General features: G+C 43.1%; 1 protein-coding gene across 7 annotated transcripts in view; it reads right to left on the bottom strand.

The window, feature by feature from the left end:
- Positions 1–620: 620 nt before the first annotated feature.
- The window catches only part of LOC118392592 (tubby-related protein 3-like), a 39016-nt gene continuing 18552 nt past the window's right edge, over positions 621–21084 (bottom strand). For 5 of the 7 annotated variants that reach the window (XM_052460581.1, XM_052460577.1, XM_052460579.1 and 2 more), the window contains 11 exons: positions 19961–20012; positions 13190–13352; positions 11560–11760; positions 9802–9960; positions 8307–8440; positions 6850–7041; positions 6492–6604; positions 6197–6314; positions 5699–5797; positions 4081–4252; positions 621–3934 (listed from right to left, as the gene is read on the bottom strand). In XM_052460581.1, the coding sequence (XP_052316541.1) occupies positions 3801–3934; positions 4081–4252; positions 5699–5797; positions 6197–6314; positions 6492–6604; positions 6850–7041; positions 8307–8440; positions 9802–9960; positions 11560–11760; positions 13190–13352; positions 19961–20012 (1537 nt within the window). In that variant the 3' untranslated portion in view covers positions 621–3800. Of the gene's footprint in view, positions 3935–4080; positions 4253–5698; positions 5798–6196; positions 6315–6491; positions 6605–6849; positions 7042–8306; positions 8441–9801; positions 9961–11559; positions 11761–13189; positions 13353–18321; positions 18619–19960; positions 20013–21084 lie in introns of those variants that run through there. The other 2 variants (XM_052460583.1, XM_052460582.1) reach the window with 2 other exon arrangements.

The following is a 21084-nucleotide window of genomic DNA, read 5'->3' on the forward strand; positions in this document are numbered from 1 at the left end:
TGGGTTCGTGTACAGCTACGGCTCCTACTTCGCCAGCGACGCCTCCTACTCCAACACATTCGCTGCGGTGTCACCTGACGCTGGGGTGCGTAACATGTTCCTGGCCAAGGTGCTGGTGGGATAGGTGAGCATGGGCAAGTGCAAATACCGCTGGCCGCCAACCGTCAGATCCACAAAGGAGGACTACAACCTATACGACACCTGTATGGACCAGCTGGTCAACCCCACCATCTTTGTAGTTTTTGACCGGTGCTAGTGCTACCCCTACTATCTGATCAAATACAAAGAACTGCTAGTGGTGGACGTTAATGAGTAGGTTTGCCCTGGGAGAGCTAGTGTTGCTGCCTGTGACTGTAACTGTTGTTGTTCACTGGATATTCATTCCACACCAGACCGTAATGCAGCACCTTGCATTAAGGTGAAAGACAGTCAAAACTGTACCAAACAAAATGTTTGTGTATCCAGTCCAAAGGATAATGTTCAAAGCCTTCCAAAGACTTGGAATGTTTTAAGAAAAAATGGGTTTTATGAAGTTTTATAATTACCGTTTTTACAGTAAGTTTCTACAAAGTCCCATTTTAAAATGGAATTATAAATGTAACACGAAAACAAGTTTGATATATTTTCTAAATGTTTTAATAATCAAAGCAATTGTAACACTTGGTCATATAGAAAAAATAAATGTAAAGTTCTAGATGTTGCTTTCAACATGTTATTGAAAATAAATGGGTTTACTGAATACATCAGGGGCAGTCGGTTCTGTTTATGATTAGGGAGGACATTTTTTTTTTAAACAAGCATGGCATTATTTCTATTACAGAATATTGGATGACTGTCATTCATATTCCATTCACCCAGTTGAATGTAACACCGATAGGTTTAGGCTACTACATGATACTAACATTTTCCCTATACCCATCATGAGGTTGCTACAACCTAGCCTATGAATGAACGTTTATACAGTCGTGCTGTGAAAAGGTTTTTGCCGCCTTTCTATTTTTGATACTGAATGTTATCAGATCTTCAACCAAAACCCAATATTAGATAAAAAAAACAAAAATACATTGCTAAAAGGCATCACAATTGAAGTTTTGGAATGGCCTAGTCAAAGTCCTGAGCTAATCTCAAGGGTCAGAGTTAAAGCAGTTCTGCATGCAAGGAGGCCAAAATTCCTCCACAGTGACGTGAGAGACTGATCAACAACTACAGGAAGCGTTTGGTTGGAGTCATTGCAGCTAACTGGCAAAACCAGTAATTGAGCTTAAGGGGACACTTTTTCCCACAGGGGCATTGGATGTTGCATAACTTTGTTTATTAAATAAATTATATAAGTATGTAATTGTGTTATTTGTTCACCCAGGTTCCCTTTATCTAATATTAGGTTTTGGTTGAAGATCTGATAACATTTAGTATAAAACATACGCAAAAGTAGAGAATTAGAAAGGGTGCAAATAAATGTTTTTTACTAAATACATTCATTACTTAAACTTACAAGGGGAGTCTTGTTCACTTTACAATATCTTCATTTATTCAATTTACAGTCATATTTCTGAAATTCAATTCCCCAAAAATTGTCAGAAAGTTAAGTTATGAATGGAATGCAATTCCCCTTAAATATCTTGTAGTAAAACGGTATATTTCTCTCTTTTATATATTTTGTACAAACAAACCCTTTCCCTCTTTCTAACAGTACATCTTGTGAATTAACTTTCCCGACACTGTCACACATCAGTGGACAGGAATCAAATGCATCCTGCAGGCTACCCCAGGAATGTTCCTAATCCTCCAAGAACAAGAATCACACTACTGGACAGAAGCATCTCTATAGCACATCCATCCAGCTGAAACTTTAATCAAGGGTGACTTTTTCATGGTGCAAAATAGTTCAAACCTGTGCAAAAAAATACTGTTAAAGTAATAATCTGGCATTGTGATTTTAAACTTTTCTTCAGCAACGAGCGTTGTACAAAAGGCCACTATTTATGCATTTTTCAGTGTACTAAAAACTCTACTTAAATTACTTTTTATGGTCACCTTTAAATATATTTTTTGCACATATTTGAACTATTTTGCACCTTAAATGCCACCCCAAAAGTAATTTCCCACGGGGCACAGACGTCAGTTCAACATCTAGTTTTGATTTACATTTGGTTGAGTCGTGAATTCAACGTAAAATCAACAAAACATTTCATCCAGTCATTGGATTTAAAAGTTGAGTCAAAAAAAAAATCATTTTTGCAAATCCAATCAGTGTTCCATGTTGATTCAAAGTCATAACCTCAAATGTTGGGGTTGAAATGACGTAGAAACATTGTGGATTCAACCTGTTCTTGCCCAGTGGGTTCTCAATGACCTCATGGTACAGTACAAGTGTAGTCTGCTGAACAGAGTAACACTTCCAGCTACAGTACATATCAAATGTAGTGTTATTATTCAATCTGGTGTCATTTTACATGGGTAGATAAGTTTGGCATATAATGTAGACTGAGTACAGGGCGACCGTTGTCACTTGGAATCCAAACGGAATATTCCTCTATTGTTTGGATTCCAGGCTCTATTGTTTGGATTCCAACTTATGTATTCCACACATTGAAATGACATTTAGATATATCTTACATAAAACTAGAATGAAATCCTTTAATCGTGCTTGCTGGGCAACTCTATTGACTTTCCCGTGTGGTTTTAACTTGACATGGGGCTAAGACATCACAAAATGACATGTACAAAGGAATTGCAGTAAGAAATGTTCCCTTCCAAACTCCTCAGAATGCTAATGAGATACTTTTACTAACATGTGTTTTTAAAACAAGGAAACAGATGAGGACACATTGGATGGACATGCATGACTTCAACACTTTCTGATATGCAAGCAAATAAATGTGATTACGAGAAATTCATCTTTAAGAGGAAGAAAAACTATGTCAACCCTTTTTTATTAACGTTAGAATTGTTGAACATCTTGATGCTGCAAAATGGCTGGAAACCGAAAACACGTGACCATTTGACGACAGTGAGGTGAATTTTAGGATATAGACCATAAAGTTTCCAGAGTTCGTCAAAAGAATCGCACAACAGTGATTGTAGAAGGCAACATAATGTAAAATGGGAGTAAAATGACACTTGGAATCAACATTAAAGGAAACTTTAAAAACATCTGCTAAAAACGAACAAACTCATAAGTTCATCAGACATGTTTTGAGGCCTATAAAACATTCAAATCTGATATAAATCAAAGACACCATCTCCTGTGACCTGGTCTAGTCTGTGTTAGAAGTCCTGTCCCTAACAGGGAGTGTTTGGTCTATGATGCTTGGTGTCATTTTTCCCTTTCAACCAATTTCAATACACATAAAATCACCAATATACAACAGCTAAAGCAACAAAAAGCAATACAAACTCAATGAAACAGAACGACAGATAAATACAAATGAAAACAAAGGCGCCTTGATGATTTGTGACCAGTTTCCCTTTGTGGACGGTAATTTCATTTTTCTGCCGATAAGGAAAATCCTATATCCTCCACCCAAATCTACTTGCTTTAGTCCTCTCTTTTACACAACCACTCTCTTCATCCGCTCTCCAAGTCAGCGTGATTAGTGTGCCATGATTGGATGTACCACGTACGGGTGAGAGGTCATAATTCATGATTATTTTCATAGTGGCAGACTGCTGGTGAGCTGTACAAGGAAGGCGCTGAATCCTGTGAGGGGGAGGGGCGGTGTTGTGGAGTTGGCGTTGTCCTGGAGGGGGGTGAAAAGGCCATGGAGGGAATGGCGAGTTAGGAGTCGTGATGGGGTTGGTCACTCGCAGGCCAGTTTACTGTCGAAACTGGACAGGCCAATGGCGAAGGCTTGCAGGGCACACATGGGGTAGTTGTAGTCTAAGGTGAATACGTCCTCGGCCACTCTGCCAAACTGCATTACGATGTAGTCCGCTGAGGGAAGAGAGAAGAGATGACTCAATAATGTGAAATCATTATTCCATTTTACTCAAGGAGAGGGGGTGAGAGAGTGGGAAATAGAGAAAGTGAAAAAGAGCAAGAGAGAAAGAGTCAAGAGAAGCACTGACGGATCGACTCACGATTGTTGTCGTGGACGATCTGAAAGTTCTTGACGGAGGCCTGTGTGACGCGGCCGTGGAAATTGAGCACGTAGGACTGGGTGTCGTCATTCCACACGGGGGCCTTGTTGTGCAGCTCGATCAGGTTCTCCAGTGAATGGTTCTGCCACTTACTTAGAAGGCTGTCCTGCTCCTGGAAACACACAGACAACAGGGTTGTATTCATTAGGCACTAAACAGAAGAAACAGGACTGAAACAGGGAGTGACAACCTTGACTTATCCAATAAGAACGCTCAATTTAGTTTTCCATTGCGTGCCCTAATAAATACGACCCGGACATCCAAACCATCTGATCTGACATCACTCCCCAGTGACCACATCTCACAGCCCTTAGTGGGTTAGCCTCAGTTTCCATTACATGATGTTGACTTCAATACTCACTCCATTATTCAGATTGTGCTCAATGATTTCCTATTTCGAGGTGTAAGAATGCCTCTTTCAAGGTGTAAGAGTCTTAAAAACCTTTTAGGGCTCGGCGTCCCGCTAGCGGGACAATTTCCGGTGAATCTGGAGGGCGCGCAAGTCAAATAAATAATCAGAAACATATGGACATTAAACATTTAAGTACATATAAGTGTCTTATCAGTTGAAAGCTTAAATTCTTGTTAATATAACTGCACTGTCTGATTTACAGTAGTTATTACAGCGAAAACATGCCATGATATTGTTTGAGGACGGCGCCCCACATCAAAATATTTTTCCACCGGCGCAGGTTTCATAAAATCACAAATAGCTATTAAATATTCACTTACTTTATGAAAAATGTTCCTCTGATTTGTCATCCAAAGGGTCCCAGCTATAACATGGTGTCGTTTGTTTTATAGATAAAACCCTTCTTTATATCCCAAAAAAGTCTGTTTAGTTGGCGTGCCATTGATTTGAGTAATCCACCTGTGCAACATGCAGAGAAAGGAATCCGAAAATCTACCCCTAAACTTTGTTTCAACAAATCAAAATATGTTTCTAGTCACTCCTCAGATACCCTAAAATGTAATCAAACTATAATATTTCTTACGGAAAGAAGTATGTTCAATAGGAAACCGATTTTAGAAGGTGTGTCCTGTCTTCATGGAACGCACAAACACAAATTTCCAAGACTGTGCCCCTGTACTAAAACTGATATTTCTTATTTGTTTTTGAAATTACAAGCCTTAAACCTTGAACACAGACTGCTGACACCCTGTGGAAGCCATAGGAATTGCATCCAGGAAGATAATTTTTAGTATGAACTTATACTTGCCATTCTAAAAAAAAAACTAAAATTAGGTTTGGTTTATCTTTCGAATTTCTCCTACCCTATCTATTGTGTTATATTCTCCTACATTATTTTAACATTTCTACAAACTTCAAAGTGTTTGCAATGGTACCAATTATATGCATATCCTGGCTTCAGGGCCTGAGCAACAGGCAGTTTACTTTGGGCACGTCATTCAGGCGGAAATTTAGAAAAAAGGGGCCTAGCCCCTCAATCATGCCCTCTGACACGCCCCTCTCCCTTACTGTGCATAACAGGTACAGTGACTACAAATGTTAGGAGAAGTGATTGGAGTTGTACAGTCCCATGGGGCTGATACATACACAGTTTGGACGGACAGGAACCCTCTCAAAGTTCATGTTCATGCCTGGGATGATGACGGTCATCTTGCGGGGACCTTTGAACCCCAGAACGTTGGTCTCCTGCAGAGAGAACACAGGGGATCAGAATGTCACACAACCTTACAGGTTCAATAATATTAGTGTGTGTGTGTGTGTGTGGTTCCTCTCTAGGTTTCTTCCTAGGTTTTGGCCTTTCTAGGGAGTTTTTCCTAGCCACCGTGCTTTTACACCTGCATTGTTTGCTGTTTGGGGTTTTAGGCTGGGTTTCTGTACAGCACTTTGAGATATCAGCTGATGTACGAAGGGCTATATAAATAAATTTTATTTTATTTTATTTTATTTGTGTGTGTGTGTGTGTGTGTGTGTGTGTGTGTGTGTGTGTGTGTGTGTGTGTGTGTGTGTGTGTGTGTGTGTGTGTGTGTGTGTGTGTGTGTGTGTGTGTGTGTGTGTGTGTGTGTGTGTGTGTGTGTGTGCACTCACATAGCAGATGGCTGCGAGTTCCTGTCGTGTGTTGCTCTCCTCCAGCAAAGCTCCAGGGTTCTTACAGGGGTTGGTGCCTTGGTCATACACCGTGAACTTGGTCCCCATCAGGTTAGACCTGCAGGATGACCAGACCAATCACATTAGAGTCTACAATGACCCTCCAGCACTCACAATCCCACCCAATAGAGTTATCAGATGCAGCCGAGGGCTCAAAACAATATGTAAATTGTTCATCAGCAAGGATTTAGAATTATATTTAGCAGAGTTGTGACAGAGTGAGACATGGTCCTACCTCAGTTTCCCCATGAAGCTCTCTCCCTCGCGTGACAGGTCCGTGGCGTCCACTGAGATCAGGTAGTTGGACGTCTTGCTCTTTTTCCTCTTCCTCCCAGCCAGAAGAAACAGCTGGGTGAAACAAAGAGAGTAAACTCAGGGTGAGAGGGAAACTCACAAACCATCATTTTAATCACTGCAGTCAAAACAGGTGTTACTCTTACTTTATATTCTCATACCATTTCAAATGTAGCTATTGAGGAAAAGACAATGAAACAGGCCCGTGAAATACAATTAAAAAGAAATCTCTTGACTGTAAATCTATCTAGGTCTTCTCCATGTTAATCCCCCATGACAGGATGTGAGGTCAAATGTACCTTCCTGCCGTCCTCTCTCTCCATGTGCATAAAGTAGGTGGGGTACAGGCCGCGGTCCATTCCCTTCTTGTCCCGGGATATGCGGCACTTGACGGTGACGCCGCGGAGGGCGGGACGCACCACAAACTCCTCCAGGTTGTCCACTTCGATCAGGGCGCTCTCCGCCGTGGGCGACCCCGGTGTCACGCACTCCTGTAAGGGGGGAAAAAAACACACAATGATACGTCACAAAACATACCGGCCAATCACTGTTATAAAGGAGATACGGTCCAGGAGTAGGGGGGGACAACATTCATCTGCCATCTTGTTGTTTCAGTGTCTTCATGCATTTCTATATGTCTTCAAGTGACAAGTTGATTTGCCATGTGAAAATGAATACATTAGAAATCTCACAAGCCATAGCCACATAGCTATGTACAGTGGGGCAAAAAAGTATTTAGTCAGCCACCAATTGTGCAAGTTCTCCCATTTAAAAAGATGAGAGAGGCCTGTAAATTTCATCATAGGTACACTTCAACTATGACAGACAAAATGAGAAAGAAAATCCAGAAAATCACATTGTAGGATTTTTTATGAATTTATTTGCAAATTATGGTGGAAAATAAATAAATCCTGCAGTGCCAGGCGTGTCCCCCTTCTTAAGCCAGTACATGTCCAGGCCCGTCTGAAGTTTGCTAGAGAGCATTTGGATGATCCAGAAGAAGATTGGGAGAATGTCATATGGTTAGATGAAACCAAAATATAACTTTTTGGTAAATCGTCGTGTTTGGAGGACAAAGAATGCTGAGTTGCATCCAAAGAACACCATACCTACTGTGAAGCATGGGGGTGGAAACATCATGCTTTGGGGCTGTTTTTCTGCAAAGGGACCAGGACAAGTGATCCGTGTAAAGGATGACAATGATCCCAAAAACACCGCCTGGGCAACGAAGGAGTGGCTTCGTAAGAAGCATTTCAAGGTCCTGGAGTGGCCTAGCCAGTCTCCAGATCTCAACCCCATAGAAAATCTTTGGAGGGAGTTGAAAGTCCGTGTTGCCCAGCAACAGCCCCAAAACACCACTGCTCAAGAGGAGATCTGCATGGAGGAATGGGCCAAAATACCAGCAACAGTGTGTGAAAACCTTGTGAAGACTTACAGAAAACGTTTGACCTCTGTCATTGCCAACAAAGGGTATATAACAAAGTATTGAGATAAACTTTTGTTATTGACCAAATACTTATTTTCCACCATAATTTGCAAATAAATTCATTAAAAATCCTACAATGTGATTTTCTGGATTTTTTTCTAATTTTGTCTGTCATAGTTGAAATGTACCTATGATGAAAATTACAGGCCTCTCTCATCTTTTTAAGCGGGAGAACTTGCACAATTGGTGGCTGACAAAATACTTTTTTGCCCCACTGTATGTGCTCCTAATGATATGACAGGACAGAGACAACTATATGGTTGGACTCACTGTGTTGGACTTTGCGCTGGAGGCAGACGCAGGCCGTGTTGACTCTGGGTTGGGGGACAGCGAGCGTGGCCGGTCTTCATCACCGTGTTCCTCATCCTCACTGGCCTCTTCGTAGTTCATACTGCCTGACAGACCTGGTCAGGGGAGAAAGAATGCACTATGGGAGATGTGGCCTACAGCTTACACTCCATTGGTTGGGATCAGGAGGACCCAGGGTTCTATGCAGACATGAGAGATCATCTCAGATGCCCAGCCAAGCTGAAAACTCCTCCATATCTCCTCAGTAATCCCATAGGTTCTTATTGCCATGACTCAAGGAGAGATTTTTTTTCTCCTTCGACCCATTGTGATTAGCCTGCATGTAATGGATATGGGCAATGCATTTCTTCAAATGTATGCAGATTTTGTTTTTGATAACATAGCCTTTGATTTGTTCCAACTAAGTCATCATACTACCCCAGTTGAAAATATGAACTGATGCAATATTTCCTGTATCGGAAAAGGCCACATATTACAATATGCAGCTAAAACTGCTCTCTATAACATTTAGTATTCCCCCCAAAATTTGAGGAGACAACCTAACCTTAAAACAGCTGGCAGAGGATAGAAAGGAAAGCGGATGCGAAATAGTGCTGAGTAACTGTTGAGACCCATTGAGGAAGAACTTTTCTGTATGGAACAGACGAGACTACCCAGTAACCAGGTTACGATAGAAGAGACCTGTTATGAACCTCTAGCCATCCCAGCAGCCTTCATTATCCCCAGACACCACTGTTAGTCCACTTCAGAGCCCTATACATTTCCACAATGGAAAAAATACAGTGAAATACAAGACAATAGATTCTCCATCTTCATTGTGTTTTATCCATCACTGAGAGCTGATTTCCTGGGCCCAGATTAAGCCTTGTACTAAATGCACGTTAAGCATGCTTTTCAGTCCAGGAGTAATCTGTGTCCACGAAACCGGCCCTGATTGTCCAATGTAAAGGGGTTAGTTAGGAATGAGGGAAAGCAGAAATCCTATTGAGAGATGCCAGCCAGACAGACACAACACGGTGTGGTCAGACAGGCCTCTGTGGGAGCTGCTCTGGACAGGTGTCAGTAATGCTGCTAATTGGATTTACCAGCCGTGACTCTGGCTGGTGCTGTGGAATATTTGAATGAGAAAGCATTTTTTAGATGCGATAGCAGAATTCAAAGTGAGCAGGGGAAAAATGTCCGCTCTCAATGTGTTCCATTGTTGATGATACAAGAAATATTAACCTGTTTTCCTCGGTGTGTCTTGAAGCCAGAGTATGATATCTAGCACTTTACATCCAATGACTAGGTTATTACCAGTAACTATATAATTCACTGTTGCTGTATCCTCAGTTTCACCTCTGCTCCATAGAGTTAGTGCTGCAGAGAGAGGATAGGAGGGAGGGAGAGAGACAGAAACCCAACAACCTTCACTCCAGCCCTGTCACCATGGGAACGGCAGGCTGCTCTCTACTACCTGACTGGAGTAGTTTCTCCCTGGCAGACAGTGGGCGCTCTGGCCCCTCCTCCTGCCCCTCCTCTGGGCCCTCCTCCACTGCACCAACCAACTGGACCACCCTGCCGTTGGCGGGGTCAATCAGAGAGGGGGAGGGGCTGAGAGAGATGTCCCACGCCTCTGCAGACAGACACATATGTATTGGCCAACGTGGCTAGAAACAATATGTACACAGTGGTGTTCACTCCATCTAGCCCCAGAGATGTCTAAATGTCAGGGTACTGACAAACATGAAATACAGACCGCAAATGTCAGCTACATTCTAATAGTGACTCAAAGGCATCAATTAAAACAACAATGTTTTGTATAGTCACTTCTTTTACTAAATCAGCCAAATGGAAATGCCAATACGTTCTGATAATACAACTTTTCTAAAAAGAAAGGGGTCGATGCTCAGGTTGTAAAACCAAAACTTACAACGTGATCATTTCAACCACTTTCTCGGTCTAGCAGCACATGAAGAACTTTACCCTGGGAACTCGCTGACCAGTTTTGATTGAATAGCGTCCCCAAGTCAAATCCAAATGGAGGCAGTAGGCTATTACTAATCCTTTGCTGTTTCCATTTAAATTCGTTTACACTGGGAAATAAAACTGATTGGGCAGCCAGGCACTATCTAAGGCACCTGAGGACAGGCTGGATCTCAGTAGCACTAAGCAGACCAGACATTCATTCATGATGAACGTTTGCATTATTGAGAGGGGAGTGTTACCTGCCCTCTTGTTGCTGTTCAGGAGAAGATCCTTAAAAACGGAGGCTAATGCAGTAATACACTGCCCTTAATCTGGGTCTCAGGTTTAACTAGGTAATACATCTCTCTCCCGGATATAGACCTGGCTATCTTAATTTAGCTTGTCATTTCGCACAGTAACAGTACAGAATGATATTGAATTGGTCTCAGGAAATGAAAGAGACTTCAACACTCTTCGTGGACCTGCCAGAAGGAAGGAAGGTAAAGTGGCATAAATAGGTACTGTGGTAGGTGGATGCTACTCTTGCCCCTTACAAAATTATCAATTTCTCACTTTCACCATCAACCTCGCCCTCCGCCGGCTCTCTAACTGCACACTGCAGCACCACAGCCCTGGGAGGAGGTAGTATCCCAGAGCAGGGAAAAGGTTTTAGCACTGTGCAATGGCTTTTAATGAGAGCAACTGAAAGGACAGCAGCAACAATAAACCACAACCTCCAATGTTCTTGAGACTGTCCCTGAACAACGATGTTGACCAGATATGCTCCCATTTCTCATCTGTCCTCCTTCGCTTTCTTTATCTTCTCACCCCATCCTGCATTCTCTCTCTCTTTCAGTTCAGCCTGTCCTCTCACTAAACTACAAAGTGCCTCTATCAGCCCAGAAGTGTGAAAGAGACACTTATATCGAGTGATCTCTGAAGCTGCTTAGTATTCGACCCAGAGGATTTATCAGGGTAGATGATGATATAACTGACTGACTCGCATGTGTACACACTCTCCTAGGTCTTCTGTCTATAGCACTACTGCGTATGAGACATTGTCTGTGCTGTGTAGGTCATAGGGCTAGGACTATTTCCTGGTCACATGGTCTGACCATAACTAGGCCCCAGAGTATTTCCTGGTCAAGTAAGGTGTTCAAGAAACCCCCCAGCCTTACCTACTGACAGAACTCTTTATAACACTCTACTTTAACACTCCTATCTTCTGTCCAAACTGGCTGTCCTGACTCCCTAACCCCCTTCTCACCTCGTTTCTGCAGCAGCTCATGGATGTCCGTCTTGGGCTCCAGCAGAGTCTCCGTGTCCCCGTCCCGGTCAGGCTCCTCGGCGAGGGGAGACTGGTGCAGCGGCTGGGACAGGGGCTGGGACTTGCTCACCGACAGAATCTGGATCTTGGTACCCAGGTCTGGGGCCTCAGAGCCCATGAAGGCAGCAGGGCCGTCGATACCTGCAGGGTGGGGCGCATTCATAGACAGGTTTTTTTAATGTCTTGAATTATGTTAATGACTTTGCTTGTCTGTGTGTTTGAGCATCCAGCTGTTTACTTCTCCAAGAGCTGTTCTGTATTCCTGTCTGTGCTTCCCTGAGGTGATTTGATTTGTACCTACTCCTTATTACTTAGCCGTCTGCTTGCAGCTGCGTTTCTCTGTAGTACCTATCCTCTATGTTCATGTCAGAGCTTAGCCTTGTGCCATGGAGTGATATGCTGCACTGAGCAGGTGGCCCTTTTCTTGCCTGAGAGTCTGAATGCTGCTCTGCCTCTCTGAATGTGACTCTCTCCTCCCCATCTGAAGGCCCCTCTGGGCATCAGAGAGAACAGCTTCCTGGGTGTCTCCTCCACTACATTGAACAGGCGCTTCTCCACACGTCCCAAGACTGAGGGAGGCGTAATTAGACACACGCACCACACACACACCTCAATATATTAGTTTCCTGATTGTTTGGAGGAACATTTTATAACATTGTATCCCAGTATGTGAGAGACTAACATACATTGCATGCCAATGTACAATGGGAATTGATGGGAAATTATGTAAAATATATCACTAGCCACTTTAAACAAATACCCTACATTATTATCTCATATGTATACGTATATACTGTATATACTGTACACTATATCATCTACTGCATCTTTATGTAATACATGTATCACTAGCCACTTTAACTATGCCACTTTGTTTACATACTCATATGTATATACTGTACTCGATACCATCTACTGTATCTTGCCTATGCCGCTCTGTACCATCACTCATTCATATATCTTTATGTACATATTCCTTATCCCCCTACACTTGTGTGTATAAGACAGTAGTTTTGGAATTGTTAGTTAGATTACTTGTTGGTTATTACTGCATTGTCGGAACTAGAAGCACAAGCATTTCGCTACACTCGCATTAACATCTGCTAACCATGTGTATGTGACAAATACAATTGGATTTGATTTGATTTACAGGTGATTGGTATCCGAAGTGGGATGCACCAATGTTTATAACCCTATTCTCTAGTCTTGTATTTCCTGACTGGTCTTCTCTACCTCGATCTGGAAGGCCACTCTGCTCCTCCAGAGTGAGCTCCATGACTGGCCCTCTCCCTGCTTTCCTGGGCAACATGGGGCCTGGCCCCACCTTCTCCCACCACTCCCTCTCACTGTCCTCACCTGACGTACTGCCCTCACTCTGGACTGGAAAGCAAATGGATCATCAAAGAATTCTTCTTCATAGCCAACAACTGTTTATCTCTGACTGTGGACTGGGGTGCAATCACTCAGCACTGATCCTGCTTCCTCAGACCCATTACTTTATCCCGATCGTGTGATCTGACCCCGGAAAAACTAGCTAGTACAGTAGCTAACCCCAAGAACCAAGGCTCACCGTCCATGATGACATCGCTGATGATGCCGAGGCGCGACTCCACCAGCGGGGCCTGCTCCTCACTGCGCCGAGGCCTGGAGCGCCTGGGCCGGGCCTCTGGGTTGGGCTGCACCATCAGAGGCTCCTGCCGCTTCCGCCGCTGCTTCTGCTCCAACAGCGCCCTCTGTGGACGGGGGGGGGGGGATTACGACAGTAAGAGTTTACCATGCAAATATTGTTTGTCCGTCCGGCCTTTCCTGCCCCAGACTGACAGCTGGACTGACAGCTGGTGATAAGGCTCTAGTGATCCTCTCTCTCTGGACCCTACCTGTATTTGTCCAGGTATACCTGGCCTCTCTTCCCCACAGTCCATGAGGACACCATCCCTTTCCCTCATTAAAACACTCTTTAATCATAGAGGTCTGGCTGCTATGTAATGCATACCTCTAGACTGTGTACTTCCAGTCATTGCTCGAACACTAGTTAGCATTCGCTCGCGAAACTACAGCTAACTTCCTTCCTACTGGATGAGGAGACATACAACTGGTACCCACGAGTTCATCTGACTCTGGGGAAGAATTACTTTATGATGACTTCCTCATCATCAAGCCAGACACTCATCTATATTCAACCTTATACAGACAGCCTTACACCTTTTCCAGATAACCAGACAATCAGTAACGACTCTGTCCTTATCAGATACTTGGGACACTGATCGAAAAACCACCGGTGTTGGTGTTTTGAAAAACAAAGTTATCTTAAGCAATATGACAAAACAAATTAGCAAAAAACACAGTATCATAGCTTGCCAGCTTCGTTTCAGGGGTGTCAAACAAGATGCATGTTCCTATGGTAACTGTGTCAGTGTCCTTGATAGACTCCACAGTCTTTGTGGTTGTCTTTTCACCACTCCCACTGTTGTTGGGGGAGAGGACAGAATATGATGGCCATTCAATGTGTATCTCAAAATGGAACCCCAGATGGCTTTGTAAACAACACACACACAAGCGTCATGACCTGACCTGGCAAATCATTCAGCCACAGTAAAATGTAATGTTTTCTTCCTTCAGTATCTTTGACACTAAATTGGAAGGCAGAATATGCAACTCGCATAGAAACAGAACAGGTGAGGTAAGGTTGGCTAGGCTATATTTATCTCATAGTAAAGGTCACAGAATAATGGACATTTGTATCCTAGCATTACCACTAGAGGAAATGGGATATAAGAGAGTTAGCTACTCAGTGAAGGAACCTTCAGCAACAAATCCATTGAAATCAATTTAGAAAAACCTGTTACATGGGTCCTGGACAAGTAAGCCTAGACTGTTGTAAAAGATGCTGAGACAAAGTAACAGAGTGCTTGACATACAGTGCAAACAATTCAAACTACTTTAATAAACCTAGAGTTGGAAATGCTGCTTCCAGTGGAACCCTATAACTCTGTGCTGTGCTGACTGAGGCTCTGTTCAGTACAGGGACAGAGAAACTGGGGACAGGGGACAGTGACAAGGCAGTGGGATCATTAGAGCTGACATTGTCACAGCCATCACAAACGCTCTGGGAAACTAGGGACAACAGCGACGAGGGTTGGCCCCCTTTAGATTTATGGCTAGACAAATACACAGCACGATGTCTCTATGACTATAATAAAGCTTCACACTAGAGAAATGGTCCATTTCCATGAATTACGGTGACATTTATCAGTTGGCTCTGCAGTCCTGGTCTCTGGTCAAAGCAGGCAATGGGTTATGTAACTGCCTCAATTAGTGGGGAGCATCAAAACAACAAGTGGTGTTTAGTGATGAACTGGGCTGGAAAGAAACGAGAGGTCCTTGTCTCTCTGAAGCCTCATTGGGCTGATTAACCACCACTACAGAAAGGTTTTATTACTCAGGGCTAACGCAACACACACATTCAGGGTCAATGCAACACAGGCGCACACACACAAAAGCACAGACACACACGCTCGTACCTACACACACACACGCGCACACACTACCATGGCCTGCTTCTATTTGACACCTGAAAAAGAATATTAATTAAATACCCAGTCTTGGATTAAAATGCAAATAAGACCAGATGAAAGGCCTCTGGGAGCTTAATGGTTTCAGCTTGGAGTCTGATGGTTTACATTTCAAACAGGCTTTGTTTTAAAGGGACATTTCGGTCTTTTGGCAATGAAGCCCTTTATTTACTTCCCCAGAGTCAGATGAACTCATAAATAGCATTTGTATGTCTCTGCATCCAGTATGAAGGAAGTTAGAGGTAGTTTTGCGAGCCAATGCTAACTAGCGTTAGCCCAATGACTGGACGTCTATGGCATCTACTAGCATGCTAGCAATTACAAGAGACTTCCAGTCATTGCGTTAACACTACTTATCTATTGCTATAACGCTAGTTAGAAACTTCCTTCAAACTGCACGTAGAGACATACAAATGGTATCCACAAGTTCATCTGACTCTGGGGAAGTAGATACAATCGAAATACCGAAATATCCCTTTAAGAGGGGAAAACGGCTCGCCTCTTCGTTTTCTTCTAAGGCTAAAAATAGCAGACAAATGAATAAATCATCTGAATGGATTATCATAATGAAACAGACTGTTAATTTGGACACAGGATAGAGATTCCATGTAAACAAGAAATAAAAGCCCCACAATGCTTCACGATGAGATCCTACTTAAAAATGTGCCATACATCTGACCCAGGATCTGATTAAACTTTGAAACCCTTTTGTCTAGTTTTTTTTCTTTGTCTTCCCTCTTTGCTCTGGGCAACAGTAGTCATCCTGTGTAAACTGGCTAGCAGTAGTCTTCCTGTGTAAACTGGCTAGCAGTAGTCATCCTGTGTAAACTGGCTAGCAGTAGTCTTCCTGTGTAAACTGGCTAGCAGTAGTCTTCTTGTGTAAACTGGCTAGCAGTTGTCTTCCTGTGTAAACTAGCTAGCAGTAGTCTTCTTGTGTAAACTGGCTAGCAGTTGTCATCCTGTGTAAACTGGCTAGCAGTAGTCTTCCTGTGTAAACTGGTAAGCAGTAGTCGTCTTGTGTAAACTGGCTAGCAGTTGTCTTCCTGTGTAAACTGGCTAGCAGTTGTCTTCCTGTGTAAACTGGCTAGCAGTAGTCTTCCTGTGTAAACTGGCTAGCAGTTGTCTTCCTGTGTAAACTGGCTAGCAGTAGTCTTCCTGTGTAAACTGGCTAGCAGTAGTCGTCTTGTGTAAACTGGCTAGCAGTAGTCTTCCTGTGTAAACTGGCTAGCAGTAGTCGTCTTGTGTAAACTGGCTAGCAGTTGTCTTCCTGTGTAAACTGGCTAGCAGTAGTCTTCCTGTGTAAACTGTCTGGGAAATGCTAGCCAAATTCATGTAGGCTGTTTTTCTCTCACTGATGTGATATTGATCTGTAACTAAGATGATATTGCTGATGGAATCTTAGCAATGGCCACTCCTAGATTTAACTAATAATAATGTTTTTACAGAACGGTTACCTCACAAGAACTGACAGCAGTAGAGCAGAAACTGAACTGTCTCACTCGCTGACAGAACTCATCAGTGGCAACGACACTTCACTGAATTAACCCTATCCAAACTCGACAGAACTCAAACCTAGTTCCTAGTTTGCTTGGACTATATGTAACAGTATAATTTTAAACCGTCCCCTCGCCCATACCCGGGCGCGAACCAGGGACCTTCTGCGCACAACGACAACAGTCACCCTCGAAGCATCGTTACCCATCGCTCCACAAAAGCCGCGGCCCTTGCAGAGCAAGGGGAACTACTACTTCAAGGTCTCAGAGCAAGTGACGTAACCGATTGAAACGCTATTTAGCACACACCGCTAACTAAGCTAGCCGTTTCACATCCGTTACACTCACCCCCCTTTTGACCTTCCTCCTTTTTCCGCAGCAACCAGTAATCCGGGTCAACAGCATCAATGTAACAGTATACTTTTTAAACCGTCCCCTCGCCCATACCCGGGCGCGAACCAGGGACCTTCTGCGCACAACGACAACAGTCACCCTCGAAGCATCGTTACCCATCGCTCCACAAAAGCCGCGGCCCTTGCAGAGCAAGGGGAACTAGTACTTCAAGGTCTCAGAGCAAGTGACGTAACCGATTGAAACGCTATTTCGCTCACACCGCTAACTAAGCTAGCCGTTTCACATCCGTTACATATACTCTTAGCACCTTTTTTTCTATCTAGAACGTTGAACAGTTATACGGCTGTCCCTATAGGAGAACCCTTTAAATAACCCTTTTTGGTTCCAGGTAGAACTTCTTTGGTTCCAGGTATAGAAGGAACCCTTCTGGGTTCCAGGTATAGAAGGAACCCTTCTGGGTTCCTTGTAGAACCCTTTCTACAGAGGAGTCCACACGGAACCTAAAAAGGGTTCTACCTGTAAACAAAAAAAGGGTTCTCCTATAGGGACAGTCGAAGAACCCCTTTGGAACCCTTTTTTCTAAGCGTGTATAACCAGAACATAGAGTATGGCTACAAAATTAGGAATATTTAGGCTACTCATTGTTCAACTATGTGCATTTTCAAACAGTAATATAAAGAGTTGATATAATCTGTTGAATAGACTATTAGATCCCAGTACACCAACATTACACAGATCATACCTCTAAATGATTAAATATCAGAATATTTTTTGAAAAACTGGAGAAAAGAAAGTAGGCTACTTGAAACAAAACTGCCCTACAATTAAAACAATCCATTGTATTATTGTCAATTTAAACAAGACTTAAGAGGATAGGATATGAGAAAAGGATATGACTCAATACACTGTTTCATTCACTATCCTGAGGCATTGGGAGAAAGACATTGTACAGACCTAAAACAAGACACAGGAGGCTAATGAAAATAGCAGACTAGGAGATAGCCCACATCCACGGAAGTGTGTCCCACCAGAGACAGGCTAGAACAATGATATCACCAGGATGAGCTGAAATCAAATGCTCGCACACATGCACAGTACACACACGCAAGCACGTACATATGCAAACACACACACACACAGAAATATACACACCAAAATACATACGCGCAAGCATGTACCAGTGCACACAGACACACACAAACAACTTCCCATGTTACTCTCAGATCAAAATAGTCAACCATAAATGAGATAAACAGAACAGAGAATAAGAGGTGCTGACCCACCCTGTCCATTGGTGTCCGGAGTGGGACAGAGAGTAACAGTGAAGTGCAGAAGTTTCTCTGTGGGGCTCAGGGTTCCATGCTCTGTGAGACCGCGTCACGTCTAAACTCTCCCCCACTGAGCAGCACTCTTGCCGGGCATGCCTCTGTCTCCCTGCCCTCCACTACCCCTGGATCAGGCTTTCAGATCAGACAACTAACACAAGGATAACGACGCAACACCAGCTTCCCTCTCACTCTGAGTCCGTGTCTCCTCCTCGGCGTGTGTGTGAGAGAGAACTAGAGTGTATGTGCGTGTGTCTGGGTGGTCACTGTCACTAACTGAATCAGCGGTCGTAAGCACCCCGGGGCAGAGTGAGGGAGAGAGAGAGAGAGAATGAGTGAGATGGAGAAAGGGAGGGAGGGAGGGAGGGGGATAGAGGTGCTGCGAGTGTCAGACAGTAAGAGCAATTTTTTTTCTGTGTTTGTGTGTGTGGGTTGGTTTTTCTATCCTTGTGGGGACCTAAAGTCCCCACAAGGATAGTAAAACAAGGAAAATTCTCCCTTGTGGGGACATTTCTCATGTCCTCATAAGGACAAAGGCCATTTTAAGTTAGGGATTAGGTGAAGAGTTAGAATTAAGGTTAGAGTAAGGGGTTAGTGGTTAGGGTTAGGAGTTTGGTTTAGGGTTACAAACTTTAGAAGCCTTTTTAAAACTCAAATGCACTACAAATTCTCAGCAACAAATGTGATTAAATTCAGATCCTACATCTGTAGGCATATAGTGCACTACACAGACTCTGTCTATTGAAACCTTTCTACGGTTAATCCCTACATAGTGCACTACTTTGTTAGGCTCTGGTCAGAAGTAGTGCACTATGTAGGGAACAGGGTGCCATTTGGGACGCAGACATCGAGTCAGTCTATGTGCCTACCAATCATCTCATCCATCTTTTACTCCATTGTGTGACTGTTGCTTAAGGCTGGTTTCTTAAACCAAATCAGTCCGTTTCACTTTAAAGCAGCGTGGTGATAAGGATACTGTAGGCAGGAGGGATTGTAAGGGACAATCATCAGACACGCAGACCAGGAAGAGCTGTTCGCTGAGAAAGGAGCAGATTTGTGCTTTATCTCTACAATGAGTGCTAAAACAATTAACTTCCGGACAAATACTTTTCTTTCTACTAATTGGATCAATTGTACTTTCCTTCGAAAATAAAAGAGTTCAAAGACACCCTGTTTTCCCTCGGTTTCATGACAATCAGCCTTACTGTGCTGATGGTCGGAAATTCATAGCCTGAGTGACACCGGAGGCAGAAAACAAGGTCATTTATACACTCGCTGCCAGTCAAATGTTCAAGCTTGACAGGCTCACAGCTATAAACATGGACTGAGACCTCAAAAACAATTCTGACAAAAGATGAAAAGACACCAAAAACAACCAAAACATCAAATGCAAAATGCCTCTAGATATAAATAATATGGACTGGTCTGGTCATTTCTGCATCATAAATAGAATACTCATGACATATACCCTGAACAAGTCTATGGAAGCTGTAATGTCTATATGGGAGCTGTAATGTCTATAGAGTGGCTATGTGTGTTGAACAGGTGCTGTATGTGGCGTAACTAGTTAAATGTGTTTAATAAAGTTAGTCATTACCTGCTTTTCCAGCTTCTGCTGCCTGAGGCTGGTGCTGTCATCATCAAGGGCACTGAGAAGAGATGAAAGACAAAATGGTTACTATCCACTCATAACTCATATCTGACTGAGACATAATACAAGTGGTTATGTGGTTAATATGAATCTGTTATCTGGATCTCATCTGTTATCTGTTATTTTTCCAATAAGAAACTAACTATTTTCTACAGTGGTCACTAATGAATGCACGCCCGATCGAGGTTGGGTGGCAGGCAGATTTTCATACTGTTTCTGTGCCTTCCCGGGGGGTATTTGGTATTACCGGAAGTGCACACAAGGGGCCTTATTTCTTTTTAAAAAAGGTATTGAAAACCATACCATCGGTATATCTAAATACCCCGGTACATGGTATATCGCCCAAGCCTACCCTGTTGTCACTTATAATGACATGAATGATTTTCAATGGAATTCCACCAGGGGGAATCGCTGCTGTGAATAATAACTGAGGACAACGCACTGAAATCTCCTGGCAGAGATTGAGATAGAATTGAACGTTACCAAGGTGTTCGCTTGAAAAAGCAGTTACACTGCTGCGTATAACTAAGACTGTCATACAGGATTACTGTCATACCTTAGGCTATAACTGTTTGAGCTTAGCCTGACTGCATGATCTGCACACTGTAAAAAAACATGTAGTTGTTAATAGATATCATTTTGTCCAGGAGTTGTTTATGACCACGTAGGCTAACTTGACCGTGAAAAGCTTAGGGCTCCAGCTACAAAACTCAAAAACTCAAAAATGATACTGTATCAGGACTGTATAATGCAATAGAACAACGCATCAGACAGCAGCACCACCGTGCTACAAAGCAACAGCAGTTACACCTAAAACACAGTTCTCCATAGAGTCCTGTCTCTGGCCGTCAGAGTGGTGACTGTTGTTTGGGACTACTTTTCCTGGACTCCTGTGAAAAGGCCTGCTGGGTACATGTTGCTAAGCTACAGTGGAGAAGGAGAAGAAGGTGGGAGTAGCAGTGGGAGTCTATTCAGAGGCACAGAGCGAGTTAGAGGAACCCACCGCTACTCTACCCAGCCACAGACTTAACCTACAACACACTCTCACTGACAGACATAACCTATAAGAC

Source organism: Oncorhynchus keta, chromosome 13 (assembly GCF_023373465.1).
Source record: "Oncorhynchus keta strain PuntledgeMale-10-30-2019 chromosome 13, Oket_V2, whole genome shotgun sequence".
NCBI lineage: Eukaryota > Metazoa > Chordata > Actinopteri > Salmoniformes > Salmonidae > Oncorhynchus > Oncorhynchus keta.